This window comes from Rutidosis leptorrhynchoides, chromosome 4 (genome assembly GCF_046630445.1).
Source record: "Rutidosis leptorrhynchoides isolate AG116_Rl617_1_P2 chromosome 4, CSIRO_AGI_Rlap_v1, whole genome shotgun sequence".
Classification (NCBI taxonomy): domain Eukaryota; kingdom Viridiplantae; phylum Streptophyta; class Magnoliopsida; order Asterales; family Asteraceae; genus Rutidosis; species Rutidosis leptorrhynchoides.
Genome location: NC_092336.1, coordinates 223,192,301 through 223,209,646, shown reverse-complemented (window position 1 = coordinate 223,209,646; position 17,346 = coordinate 223,192,301). Strand labels below are relative to the sequence as shown.

The following is a 17,346-nucleotide window of genomic DNA, read 5'->3' as shown; positions in this document are numbered from 1 at the left end:
CCGTTCATATCTCATTCTGTCCAAAACTACGGTTTACACAGATCATTCAGCCCTAAAATATTTGTTTACCAAGCAAGATTCTAAACCAAGACTCCTACGATGGATCTTACTACTTCAAGAATTCGATATTGAGATTAAAGATAAGAAAGGAGCAGAGAACGTCGCAACAGATCATATTAGTCGATTGGAGAATCCATCGATGGAACAACTTGCTGAACAAGATATTAGATACAAATTTTTGGAAGAACAACTTATGAGCTTGGGACAAGCCAACATAGGATCACAATTCACTGATACCACTTGGTACGCTAACATGGCCAACTACCTAGTTGCCGGAGTAGTGAAAGAAGGAATGAGCGCATCCTGAAGAAGGAAGTTCTTCAGGGATGCTAAATTTTACTACTGGAAAGATCCGTACCTATTCAGAATTTGCCCTGATCAGATAATCATGAGATGTGTAGATGAGAAACAAGCAACATGGATTTTTCACCAATGTCATCACGGACCAACTGGAGGTCATCATGGAGCAAACTTAACTGCAAGAAAAGTCTACGATTCAGAATTATATTGGCCTACTATATTCCGAGATGCGCAAGAGCTTGTAAAGCATTGCGACGCTTGTCAAAGACAATGTATTATCTCTATGAAGAATGAGATGCCTCGGACTAATATCCAAGATTGCGAAATCTTCGATATATGGGGATTAGACTTCATGGGGGCATTACCCAATTCTAATGGAAAAGAATATATACTAGTAGCACTAGATTACGTCTCCAGATGGGTCGAAGCCCAAGCATTTCCAACCAATGATGCCAAGGTCATCACCAATTTCCTTAAAAGACTCTTATGCCGATTTAGAGATCCCCGCGCTATAATAAGTGATAGAGGCACACACTTCTGAAATACTCAATTTATGAAGGTAATGCAACAATACGTAGTTACCCACAAGATGTCCACTGCCTATCATCCGCAGACCAACGGGCATGCAAAAGTCACTAACAGAGCACTCAAAAGAATTCTAGAACAAACCATCGACCATCATGGAAATAAATGGGCCGAGAAACTAGATGCTGCTATGTGGGCATTTCGGACTTCTTACAAGAATCCTCTAGGAACTACACCCTACTGTATGATCTATGGAAAAGCCTATCACCTTCCGCTAAAAACTCGAATACAAAGCTCTCTAGGCATTGATAACCTGTAACCTCGATCCTTCAGTAACTGCTAGGCATCAGAAGATGCAAATGAATGAATTCGCTTAATTAAGAGATCAAGCTTACGATACTTCATATATCTACAAGGAATGGACGAAGCTGACATATGATGCAAAACTAATACCAACAAAGTTCGCTCCTGGAGATAAAGTTCTACTCTTCAATTCTCGATTCAAGAAATTCGCTGGTAAATTCATATCACGATGAAGTGGACCATTTAAATTAATACATGATTTTTCGCATGGAGCCATAGAATTAGAAGGACCTACCGGAAATTTCAAAGTTAATGGCCACCGATTAAAAGCTTATCTGGAAGACCACAACAGGGAGGAATATCTTTTCTCCCTTGATCCATTTTGAAGACGTGCTGGAAAAGTCGAGCTGTAATGACTTGATAAACAAAGCGCTCTTGGGAGGCAGCCCTTGCTTATCCTTTTTAATTTTTAATTTTTATTTCAATTTATTTTTAGTCTACGATTTATTTTACTGTGCACCAACCCTAAGCGTCGTACTTGCGCTTAGTACTTACTAGTTTGTTGAAATGTGTCCAGGAAAATGCCAAGTTCAGGAGCTTCCTATAACATTCACATCCGCAGGAGAAGGACTCTGATATGACCGAAACAGACGGTTTTATTTATGTTGTGTCGTCAGGCCGCAAGGCGTCAGAATCAGCTGCCAAGAGGGGAGTTAATAGTTTTAAAGTTATATTTAGCGGGGTCTAAATCGTAATACTCCTTATTATGAGTATGGGAAGTATGACCTATGGTCGTATTTTTAAGATATCAGTAGAATCAAACCTATAATTAAATCTTAAGATAATTCTAAAGTGATGGAGTAGTGGTTTGTTACCTAATTTTTGGTTTTTCTAGTTTATAAGATAAAGTAAAGTAAATGCAATAAAATTTGTGATTCATATATGGTTAAAACAAGCGCATACTATGATTTCATTAGTTATTTTGCCGAGATTATGGAATGCTGGCTCATGAATAGGTAGTGACCTTGTATTCATTACGCTGGTCCTAAACGCCCCTGTCATAAGACATGTCATTGAGTAGGCTTGAAGATTCTGAATAGATAGCAACGTCCCTTACCCCCGACGCCCGTGCAGTCTGACTACAGACATACACGTTTAGACGGCTCATCCAATTAAGCAACTCGGTTGGGTGACGTATTAATTTTCCATAAAGGTCTAAACTTTCTTAAGCATAACAGAGTACAGGGTTTGCCATATCCGAGAGACGTGATGTGTTTCGATGCTTTCGTTAATGATTGGGTTTAAAAAAGATAGCTAGGACCTTAAAAGAGTTCAATCATAAAGAACACCATGGCCAAGTCAGGTTTGACTTCCATGAACACGTTTGGTTATCCTAATTGTCCAATCCTTTATGTGTTTAAACAAATAGTTCCTTAATTAACTAAGAATCCTTCAAGCGGGGTGCAATGCATGAGACCGCATTATGGTGAAGTGTACTAATCAGCACTGACCGAGTTCCATGGCCTTACTTAGCAGAGGTACAGCTTACAACAACTGTTGTGCTTCAGCGTGTACGTACGAAGTTTATATTCTTGGTGACTACACTAGCATGGTCTAAGACCGACAATGTACTAGGGGTCTAGTTAGATGTTTCACTACGAAAGAGTCCTCAGTCGGAATCCAAAGCTCAGTGGACTTACTACAACCGGTGTGCCTCAGTCAAACTTACGTTGTATCCGATAGACTTCTCTTACCAAGGGGTGACACAGATAGTGTACTCTGAATCAGGGTTCGCGACTCCCCAATAACAGAGCCGATAACTACGTTCTATTAGTTGGAAAAGCTATTGAGTTTAAAGCATAATCGGAAAGCATCTAGACAACATACACAAACCATAATATTATTTCGGCATTATAATTGAATACATCATAGCAAACACTAAAGATAAATACTCGCTAATCATGGCAACATTATCACAAAGCATAATAATGAAAGACATTATATAAAGACAAAGGATAGAAGTACCAGTAGATTAAACGAGTTCCGAATACAAAAGTGACAACTTCAAACTCCAAACCGTTCCTAATACAATCTTCGGCGTTCTTCTCCGGGTACTAGGTTTCTGGCACGGAGTCGAAGATCTTGAAAGTATGACTATTATTGTAGAAAAGGGGAGAGAGAGAGAGAGAGAGAGAGAGAGAGAGAGAGAGAGAGAGAGAAAAGTGAATTGAAGTGTGTGTAAAAATGGATGATAAAGACCCTTTAAATAGACTTGAATTTGGCCTGCATACGGCTGGCAAGCCGTATGGCAGGCCGTTTTTTATGCCCCTTTTGCACTGGTCAGCCGTTTTACCTGGGCCGTCGTATGGCAAGCCATATGGCCTACTTTGGTTTGCTGATTTCACTGGATCGTAACTTGATTTCCTTGATCGTAGCTTGGTTTCTTGTCATTCACCGCTTTCGCTCTAGAATCTTCCTTTTAGCTCCGATTCTCTTGATTCTTTTTGCACCGTCTTCGTAATCACTTGATCTTCAATTTCAACCAACAAAGTGGGCATTTTGGCGATAAAGCTCGGAACTTTATTGTTTTTGGGCCTTAATACTGGGGTGAAAACGTGACTTTTTAGCCAAATAGCAGACTCCGAGGGTTTAACTTTCAAAGAGCAATACAGATCAGCACAGGTCTTTGACGAGATAGCTAGGCCTGAGAAGTTTGATTCTAGAGAGTGTTAAGGAGGATATCAGTACAGCACCACCAGCTCCTCCAGTACGACGCTCCAGACGTTTAGCTTCTAGACCGCTGAGCATCCAGAACCATTAGAGCCGCGTGAGTCGCTGGTTGTGACTCACCATGGAGCCACCATGAGTGATCCAACTGTCACATGTGCATTACTTAGAGATCACCAGAGACTCTACAGAGCTTTAAGAGCATATCTTCAGTGTGAAGGAATGCCCCGGAGTACTCTAGGCCCTTCCTCATTCATATTAGCACATCGTGTTCCACATACACATCAAGCTACTCCTAGACACTCTACTCCAGTCTCGGGGTATTCCATAGCCTCAGCAGTCGCCCCAGTTCATGCCACTCTTATCACGCCGCCTGTTTCAGCTACTCCACCTGCTTTAGTCATTGAAACGGTCCATATCCGTGAGCTACCTGAGGGCTGCCATCTAGTCACAGTCCCTATTTCAGTTGAGACACCTATGGCCCAGGTCTTTGAGATCACCGGGAGCATCCTTGATGAGGAGCCTTTCCCGAGTCTTTCACACCGGGAGATACCATCAGACCTATGTCTAGACACACTATTGGGCCATGAATTGGACGCATGATAACCACTTGAGGATTTGCCAAGACTCGAGGACGAGGGCGATATCTTCGGACCTTTTGGGTACTTTGCATACGTCGCTCTACAAACAGGCCAGAACAGTATTTCGTAGACTACTTTATTTTCTTTTAAACTTATCTTTATTATAAAAGCATTGTATAAAAATATATCTAGTGGAAATGCTACTCTCTTTTGTTCTTCATGCAGAATCATATCAAAGAGATTGGTCCTTTCCACCACTAGGAGCATAGCCTAACCATAGGAAAGCCCAGCACTAAGAAAATAACTTGACCGTAGGGAAGTAATCTGTCCTCAAACCTCTTTCAATTATTACGCACTAAAATCTCTAAGTTTGGGGTTATACCCACATCAAACTTAGATATTCTAGAAGATGTTGTCCTTAATTTATCAAAGTAATAAAATACTCTATTTTAAGGAACATTGGGGACAATGTTCTTCTAAGTGTGGGGTATTGGGTAAAGGTTGAAGAATAAGTAACCGTAAACGCCAAATTTTGAAAATTTCTTTTGTCTAAAAAGTAATTAGCAAAGAATATTAGGGAAGTTCGAAAAATTCTTACCTCGTTTTACCCAAAAGATTCTATAAAATTGCTTGAAATCAGTTTTCGGAACATTCACTAGAACGGAACGATTAAGCTAAAACTCATGAGTCGTGTCAAAAGATTTTCTTTCGAATAAATGTGTAAAAGGATATGCATGACCAAGGCACGACCCCTACTCCCAAAAAGTGCGGAATTCTTGGACCCAAAGTACCTTTATGACCCATCAAATCTATAGTACTTTGTCAATTTATTTGATGAGCCGGTGTACGATTTGAGTTATAACTTGGTTTTGACATATATTTCAAGGCCAATGGTTAGTAAGTGCCATACGTGGTGCAGGTGCGGTACTTCTTCCAAAATCATTCTGAATAGAGAAGACAAAAATCATCCGTTTTCATTTCCACTCCACACATTTAAACCGACCAACTCGCACCAAAGAGTTGATGAATTAGAAAATACTCACTCCTAAATTCACTACCAAAATACACTACCCATTCACCTTCATTCCTTTTCCGCTTTTCAAAAGATCTAGAGATCAATAAAGAGATAGATCGATAAAATTCGCTTCAAAAGCACTTGTTAAAAGTTTCCGAACCCCAGATTGTTTTTGATAGGCCAAAGATCTATTTTCGATGAATTATCACTTCCTCTCTGGGCACCAGAAACAAAGGACAAAAGTTATGAAGAAAAAGGGTATGCCTAAAAATAAAATGAAAGAGCAAAGTCTCTAGAATAAAGGCAAGAAAAAACCCGAGAAGTTGCCCAAAGAAAGATTGTCGGAAGAAGCCAAGAAAAATTCTAGACAAAAGTCTTAGCAAAATCCACGTCTTCCGAAGAACTCATCACATAATTCGAGCCATTCTCTATCCAAAAAGGGATACTCTGAAGAATCAAAATCTATCAATTCTCTTTTAAAGCCAAAAGATCCAAATACCTTTCACCTTTCATAAACTCTCAACCAACCCTACAACCCGTCTTCCTCTTGAAATAATACCTAGGAAGAAGATCATTGTTGTCCTTACTTAACCGGTGGAGATATCGATGCTTTACCAAGCCTATGATGAGAACCGTTACACGATCGGCTTCTGAGCGACAATACAACTAGATTAGGGCACCCTAAACACTTACGTGATATGAGTGATCCGCTAGTAAGAAGCCTGGTCATGTATACTCTACATCTGAGAGTTGGAAAGTACGCCTTTTTCACTATGGACGCGAGTGAACCACTGAAGTTTGAAACTTTTTCTACTACTTTCGAAAAATGTGATGACTTCTGATCAAAGCATAATAAAAGAATCCAAGGGTGGGCGAGGGAGAATCTATTAGAAAATAACCTTATATTCCCGCTTTTTGCTTGAGGACAAGGAAAGCTAAGTGTGGGGTATTTGATATAGGCCAAAAAGTCACGTTTTTACCCCCGATATTATGCCCTAAATCAATAAAGTTCCAAACTTTGTCGGCAAAATAATCGCTTTTTCGGTTAATTTTGTAGATTAAGTAATTACAAAGGCACTGCAAAAAGAATCAAGTAAATCGGAGATAAAACGAAGATTCTAGAGCGAAAACAGTGAAAGACAAGTTACGACCCCAAAACCAAGTTACGATCCCGGAAAAACAGCAGACCAGAGGGGCCATCCGTCTTGCCGTCCGGCTTGACATACGGATTGTCCACATCAGAAATGGCCTGCCAGCATCCGGGCACCAAAAATGGTTTGCCATGCCATACGGGCACGCCATACGGCTTGCCGTAGGGCCTAGCAGCCGTATAACCGTATGACAGCAAAAACTTTGCTATTTAAGGAGCCATTTGCATTCATTTTTACACACACTCATTTTGTACTTCGATTTATATTTTCAAATATTTTAGTCAGTTTTTAGTAATAGCTAGCTTAGATTTTATTTTTCGGAGAATATCCCGGCGAGTCCCTACGATCTCGGACAGATTTCTTTAGCCTTTTCATTTTTTATCCGAAACGCTTGTCTTATTAATTAAACATGTATTGTTATCATTTATGTTTAATAATGCGTTCCGATATTACCGTGTTAGCTATTTAATCTGTATGTTGCCATGATAGAAGTTTGGGTTAGCGTAATTATGTTAAATTAGTACGATTACTGTTGTTATACTGAATCTGTGACCCCGATAGATCTGTATGCTAGCATCTTAAGGATTGACCAACCTAGGTTGTGATCAGGAATTATCCACCTATATGAAACTAGATACTTCATAGGATTAAGACCCCTGGTTATAAGATTCTATAAACTCGGTATGACCAGAGTTCCCGAGAGGCATCTAATGTGCTTTTAGGACACGAAACATAGGAATTGAGACATGAATGACCTAGTATGCCTATTGATTGTTCAAAAGAGACCTCTTAGGAGCTATTAAGATCTAGTTAGTGCCTTAACTATGTGTGACCCAAACCTATTGCATGTTCTTGTTTGATTGTTGCCCTAGGATTAAGTCATATAAACTGCTCAGGTATCTATTAGGTTTCTATCTGCTTTACTTTAAGTATATTAACTGTAATGTTGTATAATGTTTAGATTGGTATGATCTCATTAGTATGATGAAATGGTTGTTAGTTTACATTAATGTTTTGTCAACTTGACCCGACGGACTCCTTCCGTTTGTGATCAGTGTTCACTCAACACGGCATGTTGTTATTCAGTTACCTAAACTGATAACGAGGGTTAGGATTATAACTCAACTTAGTAATAAACCTAGTGCTTTACTTAGGATAACCTCCGAGGTATAGTTACCTTTCAATTATACAACCAAGTGACATACTTTTCACTGCTCAACGAGAACTCTGAGAGTCTAGAGATAAGTAGGTCTATGTAATTAGCTCATCCAATCAGATCTACACCGTTCTAATCATAGCTTTAACATAAACATAATTACCATTCCCTAGCCCAAACTGACATCTTGGTTAACATTTCCCTGATCTGCATACTCCGGATATCCCTCCATCACCTTCACTTTTTCATAATTAGGATTATTAGCTTAAAATCAACTATTATCTTTTATTTAGGTAATTTAACCAAAGACAATTATCCACTTTTAAACCATTTAAAAGTACAACCCTAGGTTAACTTACACCTTCTACCTTGAAAAGTTAAAAGTAAATTTAGGCCCCGCAAAATATAAATAATAATCCACTGTTTTCCCTCTAGATAGCTGATTATGACGCCTTGTGGCCTAACGACACCACATAAATAAAACCGCCTGTTTCGGTCATATCAACCCACATAATACTAACACAAATATATACATCACGTCATAAGCAGGACTCGAACCCTCAACCTTAAGGTTGTAAGAGTGATCTCGATACCACCAACCATTGGCTCTTTGGTTGGTCATAACCAAGTATTACAAATATAAATAAAAATTACAATAAACAACTATTTCTGTAGAATACTTAATATAGAAGATTAAAGTATCAACAATATTACCAGATTCCGCCATTCCGTCAAAACGAGTTATAGAAAATCAATATATGATATCACAAATAGTAAACTTACCTCTTTCTTTTGTTTTAAAAATTCTTGAGCTTCTTTGTCATAATTTGAGTCTGAAAGCATAAAGCTGAACCCTAGGGTTTTTATGTTCCACCTGAAAGTTTTCAATCGAAATTTGGTGTTAGTACACCCTAATTTACCCCACACAACAAACTAATCATCAAAATTGTTAAAAGGGGGTAGATATAAGTTAACTTCATATAACGATGTTGTTAAACTAATCATCAAAATGTAAAAGTTAAATGCATAAAAGTTAAATGCATAACCAGAGAGGCATTGCCTGAGTGTTATAAGTTCTGAGTTGGATTTGTGTCCTAGTTGGCACAAGTTCAAATCTAGGGGAGGTTTTCTCAAGGATTCTGTTGTGGTGAATAAAGGTGTATGCCCTAAGCCACTCGATTTAATCTAAAGCATACTATATTTTTTATTATGTATATATATACATACGTGTGTGTGTGTGTGTGTGTATATATATATATATATATATATATATATATATATATATATATATATATATATATATATATATATATACTAGTTAATGACCCGCGAATTCGCGGGGTTTTTGAATGGTTAAATTATTATGTTAATTATATTTCATGGTTTTTTTTTTGTAGTTGTTTGTGATTATTAAGAATTTTGGATAGTTATCTCAGATCTTCGTTGTATTTTCTCACATATTAAACAATTTAGATATTCTTGTTAGATGATCATAAATTGTGAATAATGACATAACTCTTTGTCTTGTTGTTAGTACTTTGTGCATTCATGAGAAAGTCTTTTGTCGTAATTCGTCAGCCTATAATGAGTTGAAATATTATATTTGTAATAAAATGTATAATATTGTAATATTTTTTAATTATTTAGAAGATGTATGAAGTTTATGATTTAGTATACCTCATCCATAATGTTGTGCATAATAGTAAGCTTTCCAACTAAAAATGACATAGAATTGTGATAACTTGACATTGCCGCTTCGTCTTCTTTATTCACAAAATCTTTCCCTGTTAAAGTATTTGATATTGGCTTTTAAATTTCGAAATTTTGTTGTAAGTGCAATCTCTTCGTTCGTGATTTCAGATGTTAAAGATTTCATTTTTTCAAGTTTAGGTCCAAAACTTCAATATAATTATTGATTAACTGTCACAATCAAGATTAAGTTCATGTATGTTAATCTCGAAATTGAAATATGAAAAAGTAGTTAATATAAAACCAATAATAGTAACATATTTTTCCTATAATTGTTCATATATACACAAGATATGTAGTATTTTCAATGTTATTGGTTGGCACTATGAAGGTTACTATGTCTCCAATTACTATCAAGTAGACACTAATGGTATGTTTGTGTTCGAATTGAGTTTTTGATGTATGGTTTTTTGATAAGTGGCATGAATGAGATGAGTGTTATTCTTCATAGTCTTCTTTAATATATAATTAACAAACCCAATATGTTGTTAAATTTTTGAGGAGTAAATTAGGTTATATTGTCGTATAATTGAGTATAAGATATGTATTTATAATTTGAATTTTTTTTTTTTAGAATCCATATTTTTTATATAAAATAAAATTATGTAATCCGTAATCAATTAGAAAATAAAGGCTTTTGGGCCATTAATATTAATTCTGTTTCCTACAAATTATAACTTGCAATCTTATTTTTTTACGGCCTCTTGTTCGACGATTAAATCATGGATTGATTTCTTCAATCACTGACGATATATTCTTCCACAAGTGGACAATATTTATTTAAGGTATGTATCTTCATGTTCATATTTTGTTTGTTAAGTGATTGTTGTTGAGTAGGTTTCTTTTAAATTTCTGTGTTTTTAAAGTTGCAGACCCATTATAGTAGCATGTTTTAACAATAACATAATAAAAAACTTGTAACAGTAGAAGTTTGTTATTGAATTTCACAGATGAATTATTTAATACTATATGAACTCTTGTAGATGAAATTCTTTATGATTATATTGATAGACTTTTATTATTATCTATCTTATTAAAAAATTTGAAATATATTGTTTCTGCAGCTAGATATAGAAAAGATTTAATGTTTTCATTTGATTCCAAGATGCCTCCACCTGTGTTCATCCATGTAATTCCCAGTCCAGTTTATCAAGAATTGGTATTGCAATTCCTTAATAGATTAGTTTTTACTTTCTTTTTATACTAAACTTATTTTTAATAACAACTATAAGATTATTAATCTTTATGGCTTTCTTTCTTTCTTTTGTGTAATTTAATATGAGATCAAGTTGAATCTTTATGCTTATGATTTTATGATCCATCTAATCACCACACAATAAGCGTATCAAAATCACATTAAATATAAACAAAACATCAAAGATTGTAGCAAGATAGAACATATACAGATTCGAATGTTTTAATTGGCTAAATGGATTTAAACTTCCAAAGTTCATTTAAAATGCTTGAAAACTCATAAATTGTCTTAGCAATAAGGTTAATATATTCTAAAAAGCATAGATAATAAATGCAACCAAAATGAAATTAACTTTCGGCTTCATCAACATATCTCGCTCCCTAAACACTAAACCTTAAACCTAAACCCTGTATCTAAACCTTAAACATACTAAACCCTAAACTCTAAACAATAAATAATAAACCCTAAAACCTAAACCCTATACCCTAAACTATAAATTTTAAAATCTAAACCCTAACGTGTAAACCCTAAACCCTATACACAAAACTCTTAACCCTAAACCCTATATATAAACTCTAAACCCTAAACCAACCCTAAACCTTAAACCACCAACCCTATACCGTACACACTAAACCCTAAACCAGAAACCCTAAACTCTAAACCTTAAACCCTATACCCTAAACTCTAAACCTTAAATTCTAAAGTCTAAACCCTAAACCCTAAACTCTAGACTCTAAACCCTAAACCATAGACCATAAACCCTATACACTAAACCATAAACCCTAAATCCTAAATCCTATACAATAAACCCTATATCTATACTCTAAACATAAATTGTAAAAATTAAACCTTACGCCCTAAACCCCATACCCTAAACCTTAAACCATAAATTCTAAAATCTTAACCTTAAACCTTAAAGTATAAACCATAAACCCTAAACACTAAACCTCAAACCCTATACACTAAACTCTAAACCCTAAACCATATATCTAAACCCTAAATCAATCTTAAACCCTAAACCACCAACCCTTAACCCTACACACTAAACCCTAAACCCTATTCCCTAAACCCAAAATTCTAAAATCTAAACCCTAAACCCTGAACTCTAAAACCTAAACCCTATACACTAAACCTAAACCTCAAACTCTAAACCCTATATCTAAACCCTAAACACTAAATCCTAAACCATAAAACCCTAAATGCGAAACCCTAAACTCTATACCATAAATTCTAAAAACTAAACCCTAAACTGTAAACTCTAAACTCTAACTCTAAACCTTAAACCCTTAACCCTAAACCTTAAACCCTATACACTAAACCGTAAAGCATATACACTAAACCCTAAACCCAAAACCCTAAAACATAAATTCTAGAATCTTAACCCTAAACCCTAAATCCTAAACTTTAAACCATAAACCGCAAACCCTAAATAGCAATTCCTAAACCTTATACCATTGACCCTCAACGTTAATCCTTTTTATCCATTATATTAGTTGTCAAAATGAATTTAGTTTATACTATAAGTTTATATATAATTAGAGATGTACAAAAAATATTCAAAGGATATTTAACCATAGAATATTTACATCTCAGTCAAATATGTCTCAAGACTTTCTTATAAACAACATTCTTGGTGGTATTTGAATCATTCTCATTGTCGTCCAATATGATAGGTTTTAATCTGTCTTTTGTAGTCAAATTCGCATGTCTGCAATGATTGTTTATTCATTTTATTGAAAGAAGAAAATGCATATTAATAATTTTTGTAATATGATGTATATGCTACATGACAAATGTAATGTGTCATTAAATTTTTTTTTTATTTTTGTTGTCATTACAATGTAGGATGGAAAGCATGGTGTAGGAAAATGTTCTGGCTTAAACACTTCAAATTAAGAAAATTGTATTCGATTATGTGAAAAATAACACCAGGTTGAATGTGTTAATGTGGGTAAAAAGTCAGATTAAAAGGTGTCGAATTAGGAAAACTCATTGATTAGGTCATTAGACCAGGATGTAAACTAATGAAAAGTATGGTGGGCTATCCCAGGTGTTTTTTTTTTTTTTTTTTGTATTGTATTGTTGGGTTTTTATTTGTATTTGATCGTTATTGTGTAATTTTCAAAAAAAATTGCATATTTGTTAAGGAAAAATGTAATCTGTAACTTCTGGGTTGTAATGATAACTTTTGTATAAACATGATTGTTACAATACATAAGACATATGTATACGCATTTAATGTTAGTAGGTAGTCGGTGCAATTAATGTAGTTAGTTGAGACGGTGCAATTAATGTAGTTAGTTGGGTTGGTGCATTTATTGGGCAGTCAGGTCTTGTATCTCGGGTCTATATATATCCTCATTGTATGTTGTAAATATGAATCAATTAAGAGAGATGAAATTACAGAGAGTTTAGATGTTTGGAGATGTTAAATTACATGGTATCAGAGCGTGCCTGTGAGGGTTTCGTAGTTTAGGGATTGTTCCCCGTGAGTACAATCCCACCACCACCGGCTGCCATCAAGAAGCACCCACGAGAGTGCTTAGTCAGAGACGAAGAATCACCCAGTTAGAGTGATTTACCTGTGAAAGTTAAGTCCATCGTTGTACCCTGCGAGTACAACCATCCACCGCTGCTGCTACTTTCAAATCACCCCGGAGAGTGATTGTTGAGTCCTTTCAAGTCACCAAAATCGGTTCGGTTTGCGTGAGCACCCATGTGAGTGTTCTTCAAGTTTCAGTATGCTAGTTCCCTTGTGAGTCCTAGTGATTGTCTGTCTGAAAGTACCCGGTGAGTACTTGTTAAAAATTACACCTGCAAGTGTATAACATTGAGAAAAAGGCACCCTAAAGAGTGCAATTCAAGTTTGTGAGTACCCTGTGAGTACTCACTTCGCCGTCATTTATCTTCCAGTAAGTTTGTCTTGAAATTTTGACCAAGTTCCTGGTGTCTGCTGGTCTATTCGATAACTTTGAGTTTGATGATCGACTGTGTATTTGGGTATATTTGGGGCTATTTGATCTGCCATCAGTTTGAAGGGTTGGTTTCTGATTAAACTTTGATCTAAATATTATATATATATATATATATATATATATATATATATATATATATATATATATATATATATATATATATATATATATATATATATATATATATAGTCCTGTTTGTTTGAGTTTGATGAAAAAAAATCGAAAATAAAGAAACATTTAAAAGGTTGGACAATCTTCTGGTGGAAACAAAATCATTTAAAAGCTTGTCAAGTTGGTGGAATTTTCTGAATAAAGAGGTTAGACAATTAAGTGGCCACACCTCTTGTTTTTGATTGGTCACGATAAAGAAACAAAAGAAAAAAAGGTGTGTTGGTTGAAAGAAAAAAAAAAGATTGGTTTTTTAGTGGCTGCTATTTTTGCTTCCAGTTTGATGCATATTAAGGATACGGATATGGATATGTCGGATGTTTATGGATTTGGTGGAATTTTGATTTGGTTATTTTTCAAGCTTATATTATATCCGTACATACTTGCTCCTTTTTATATATGGTCATTACAAGTAATCATGGGTGATGAAAATAAACTCTCATCACAAGTGAAATGTTCTTCCACATTTACTATCTCTGCGGAGGAATATAAAGAATACGTTCAATTGAAAGGATCCATAAAACTCGCGACACCATTTGCTGCTTTAGCTGAATCAGGTAAGTTTAATACATGCCTATTATCATCGGCCTCTAAATGGGTCATCAATTCTGGTGCTTCAGATCACATGACAGGTAACCATCATCTTTTCTCCGATTTTAAATCACAACCATCTCATGTCACAATTGCAAATGGTACTACCTCTCCTGTTCTAGGTTTCGGTACAGTCAATCTTACCCCATCTATTTCGTTGTCATCGGTTTTAAGTCTACCAAACTTCTCATTTAATTTGTTGTCCGTTAGCAAAATTACTCGAGATTTGAATTGTGTTGCTTTACTCTATCCTGATTGTTGTGTCTTCCAGGATCTATCGACAAAGAAGATTATTGGTAAAGGAAGGGTATCTGATGGCCTATACATACTTGAACCTGAAACTAAAATACCACGCTCTTTCGTATGCTCTAAGCCATCATCCCCTTATGAGATGCATTGTAGGTTGGGACATCCTTCTCTTCAGAGTATGAAGAAATTATGTCCTGAATTTTCTAATTTATCGTCTCTATATTGTGAGTCATGTCAGTTTGCTAAACACCATCGAATCCACTTACCTCCCAGAGTCAATAAACGAGCTTCAGCTCTATTTGAATTGGTTCACTCTAATGTTTGGGGACCATGTTCAGTTACTTCCAAACCCAGTTTTAAGTACTTTGTTACCTTCATTGATGATTATTCTCGTGTTACCTGGCTTTACTTGATGAAAAGTCGTTCCGAAGTATTTACTCACTTTTGCTCATTTGTTACTGAAATAAAAACGCAATTTCAGGTTCCGGTTCAAACTTTGAGAAGTGATAATGCTAAAGAATTTCTTTCTGAATCATTTTCGTCATATATGCTTTAGAATGGTATCCTTCACGAGTCATCTTGTGTTGACACACCAGCCCAAAATGGGGTTGCAGAACGGAAGAATCGACATCTTCTTGAAGTAGCTCGAGCACTTTTATTTCAAACGAATGTTCCAAAACCATTTTGGGCTGACGCTGTTTCAACTGCATGTTTCCTTATAAATCGAATGCCATCCACTGTCCTTAATGATGATATTCCATATTCAGTCTTGTTTCCCACGAAATCTTTATTTCCGATTGAGCCAAAGATTTTTGGTAGTACTTGTTTTGTTCAGGACACTCAACCTCACCTCACTAAATTAGATCCTAAGTCCATCAAATGTGTGTTTCTTGGATATTCTCGCCTTCAGAAAGGTTACAGATGTTTTTCCCCTACTCTTCAACGTTATGTTGTTTCTCGAGATGTCACATTTGAAGAAAAGTTACCTTTCTTTCCGATGTCCACCTCTCGCAATCATCAGGATAGTGATGACTTATCGGCATATGTTGTACCTACACCAGTTCCCACACCAAATCCCACACAAGATCCCACACCAGATCCCACGCCAGATCCCACGCCAGATCCCACACCAGATCCCACACCATCAGAACAAACTGACCATTTTCAATATATATACAGTCGACGTCCTCGTGCTACATCAGTGCCCGCTCCTGAGCCACAGTCATCGTCGGTAGATCCTCCCGGTGAGTCACCGAGTAATGTTTCTAGTGATATTCATGATACTCAATCTTCCGATTCTGATTCTGATATACCGATTGCTCTTCGAAAAGGTAAACGTAAGTGTACTTATCCTATTGCTTCCTTTGTCTCTTATGATAAATTGTCCGTCTCTTCTCGTGCTTTTGTTGCCACTTTAGACTCTGTCTCCATTCCGAAAACTGTTGGTGAAGCTTTGGCTCATTCTGGATGGCGTACTACTATGATTGAGGAAATGAATGCACTCGATCATAATGGCACTTGGGCATTAGTTAACTTACCTGTTTCTAAAAAGGTAATTGGTTGTAAGTGGGTCTTCACGGTAAAGGTTAATCCTGATGGTTCTTTGGCACGGTTGAAAGCTCGTTTAGTTGCTAAGGGATATGCTCAAACATATGGGGTGGATTATTCTGAAACCTTTTCTCCTGTTGCTAAACTCACATCTATCAGATTATTCATTTCTTTAGCTGCTACATATCAATGGACACTTCACTAACTTGATGTGAAGAATGCATTTTTACATGGAGATTTGCAAGAAGAAGTCTACATGGAGCAACCACCTGGGTTTGTTGCTCAGGGGGAGTCTGGTAAAGTATGCAAATTACGAAAAGTAATTTACGGTTTAAAGCAATCTCTCGTGCCTGGTTCGGAAAATTCAATGCGGTAGTTAGAAACTTTGGCCTAAGAAGAAGTGCATATGATCACTCTGTATTCTTCGCTTCATCAAACTTTGGGTGCATCTTGCTTGTTGTTTATGTGGATGATATTGTAATTACTGGGAGTGATAAAGAAGGAATTCACGGGTTAAAAACATTCTTAAGTACTCAATTTCAAAAGAAGGACCTTGGTCCTTTGAAATATTTTCTCGGTATTGAAGTCTCTCGAAATAAAAGAGGTATTTTCTTATCTCAGAGAAAGTATTGTCTTGATGTGCTCAGTGATTCTGGGATGATTAACGCAAAAACTTGTGAAACACCAATGATACCTAGTATAAAGTTAAAAACTGACGAAGGAGAACTTCTTATGAACCTAGAAAAATATAGAAGGATTGTCGGCAAGCTAAGTTATCTTACACTCACCCGTCCTGATATTGCTTTCCCGGTGAGTGTTGTTAGTCAGTTCTTGTCATCTCCGAGAACCTCACATTGGGATGCTGTCACTCACATCTTAAAGTACTTAAAATGTACACCTGGTCGTGGTCTTTTATACCAGAATCATGGTCATCACACTATCGAGGGATTTTCTGATGCTGATTATAATGGTGATCCTGCAACTAAACGGTCTACAACTGGTTATTGTGTCTTCGTTGGAGGAAATCTTGTATCTTGGAAAAGTAAGAAATAA

At 36.2% G+C, this 17,346-nt stretch overlaps 1 protein-coding gene across 1 annotated transcript; it reads left to right on the top strand.

Moving 5' to 3' along the window:
• Positions 1-16,596: 16,596 nt before the first annotated feature.
• On the top strand, positions 16,597-17,346 carry LOC139841431 (uncharacterized mitochondrial protein AtMg00810-like). The gene has a single exon (XM_071831650.1). It carries the CDS (start codon positions 16,597-16,599, stop codon positions 17,344-17,346), a length of 750 nt encoding a protein of 249 aa, XP_071687751.1.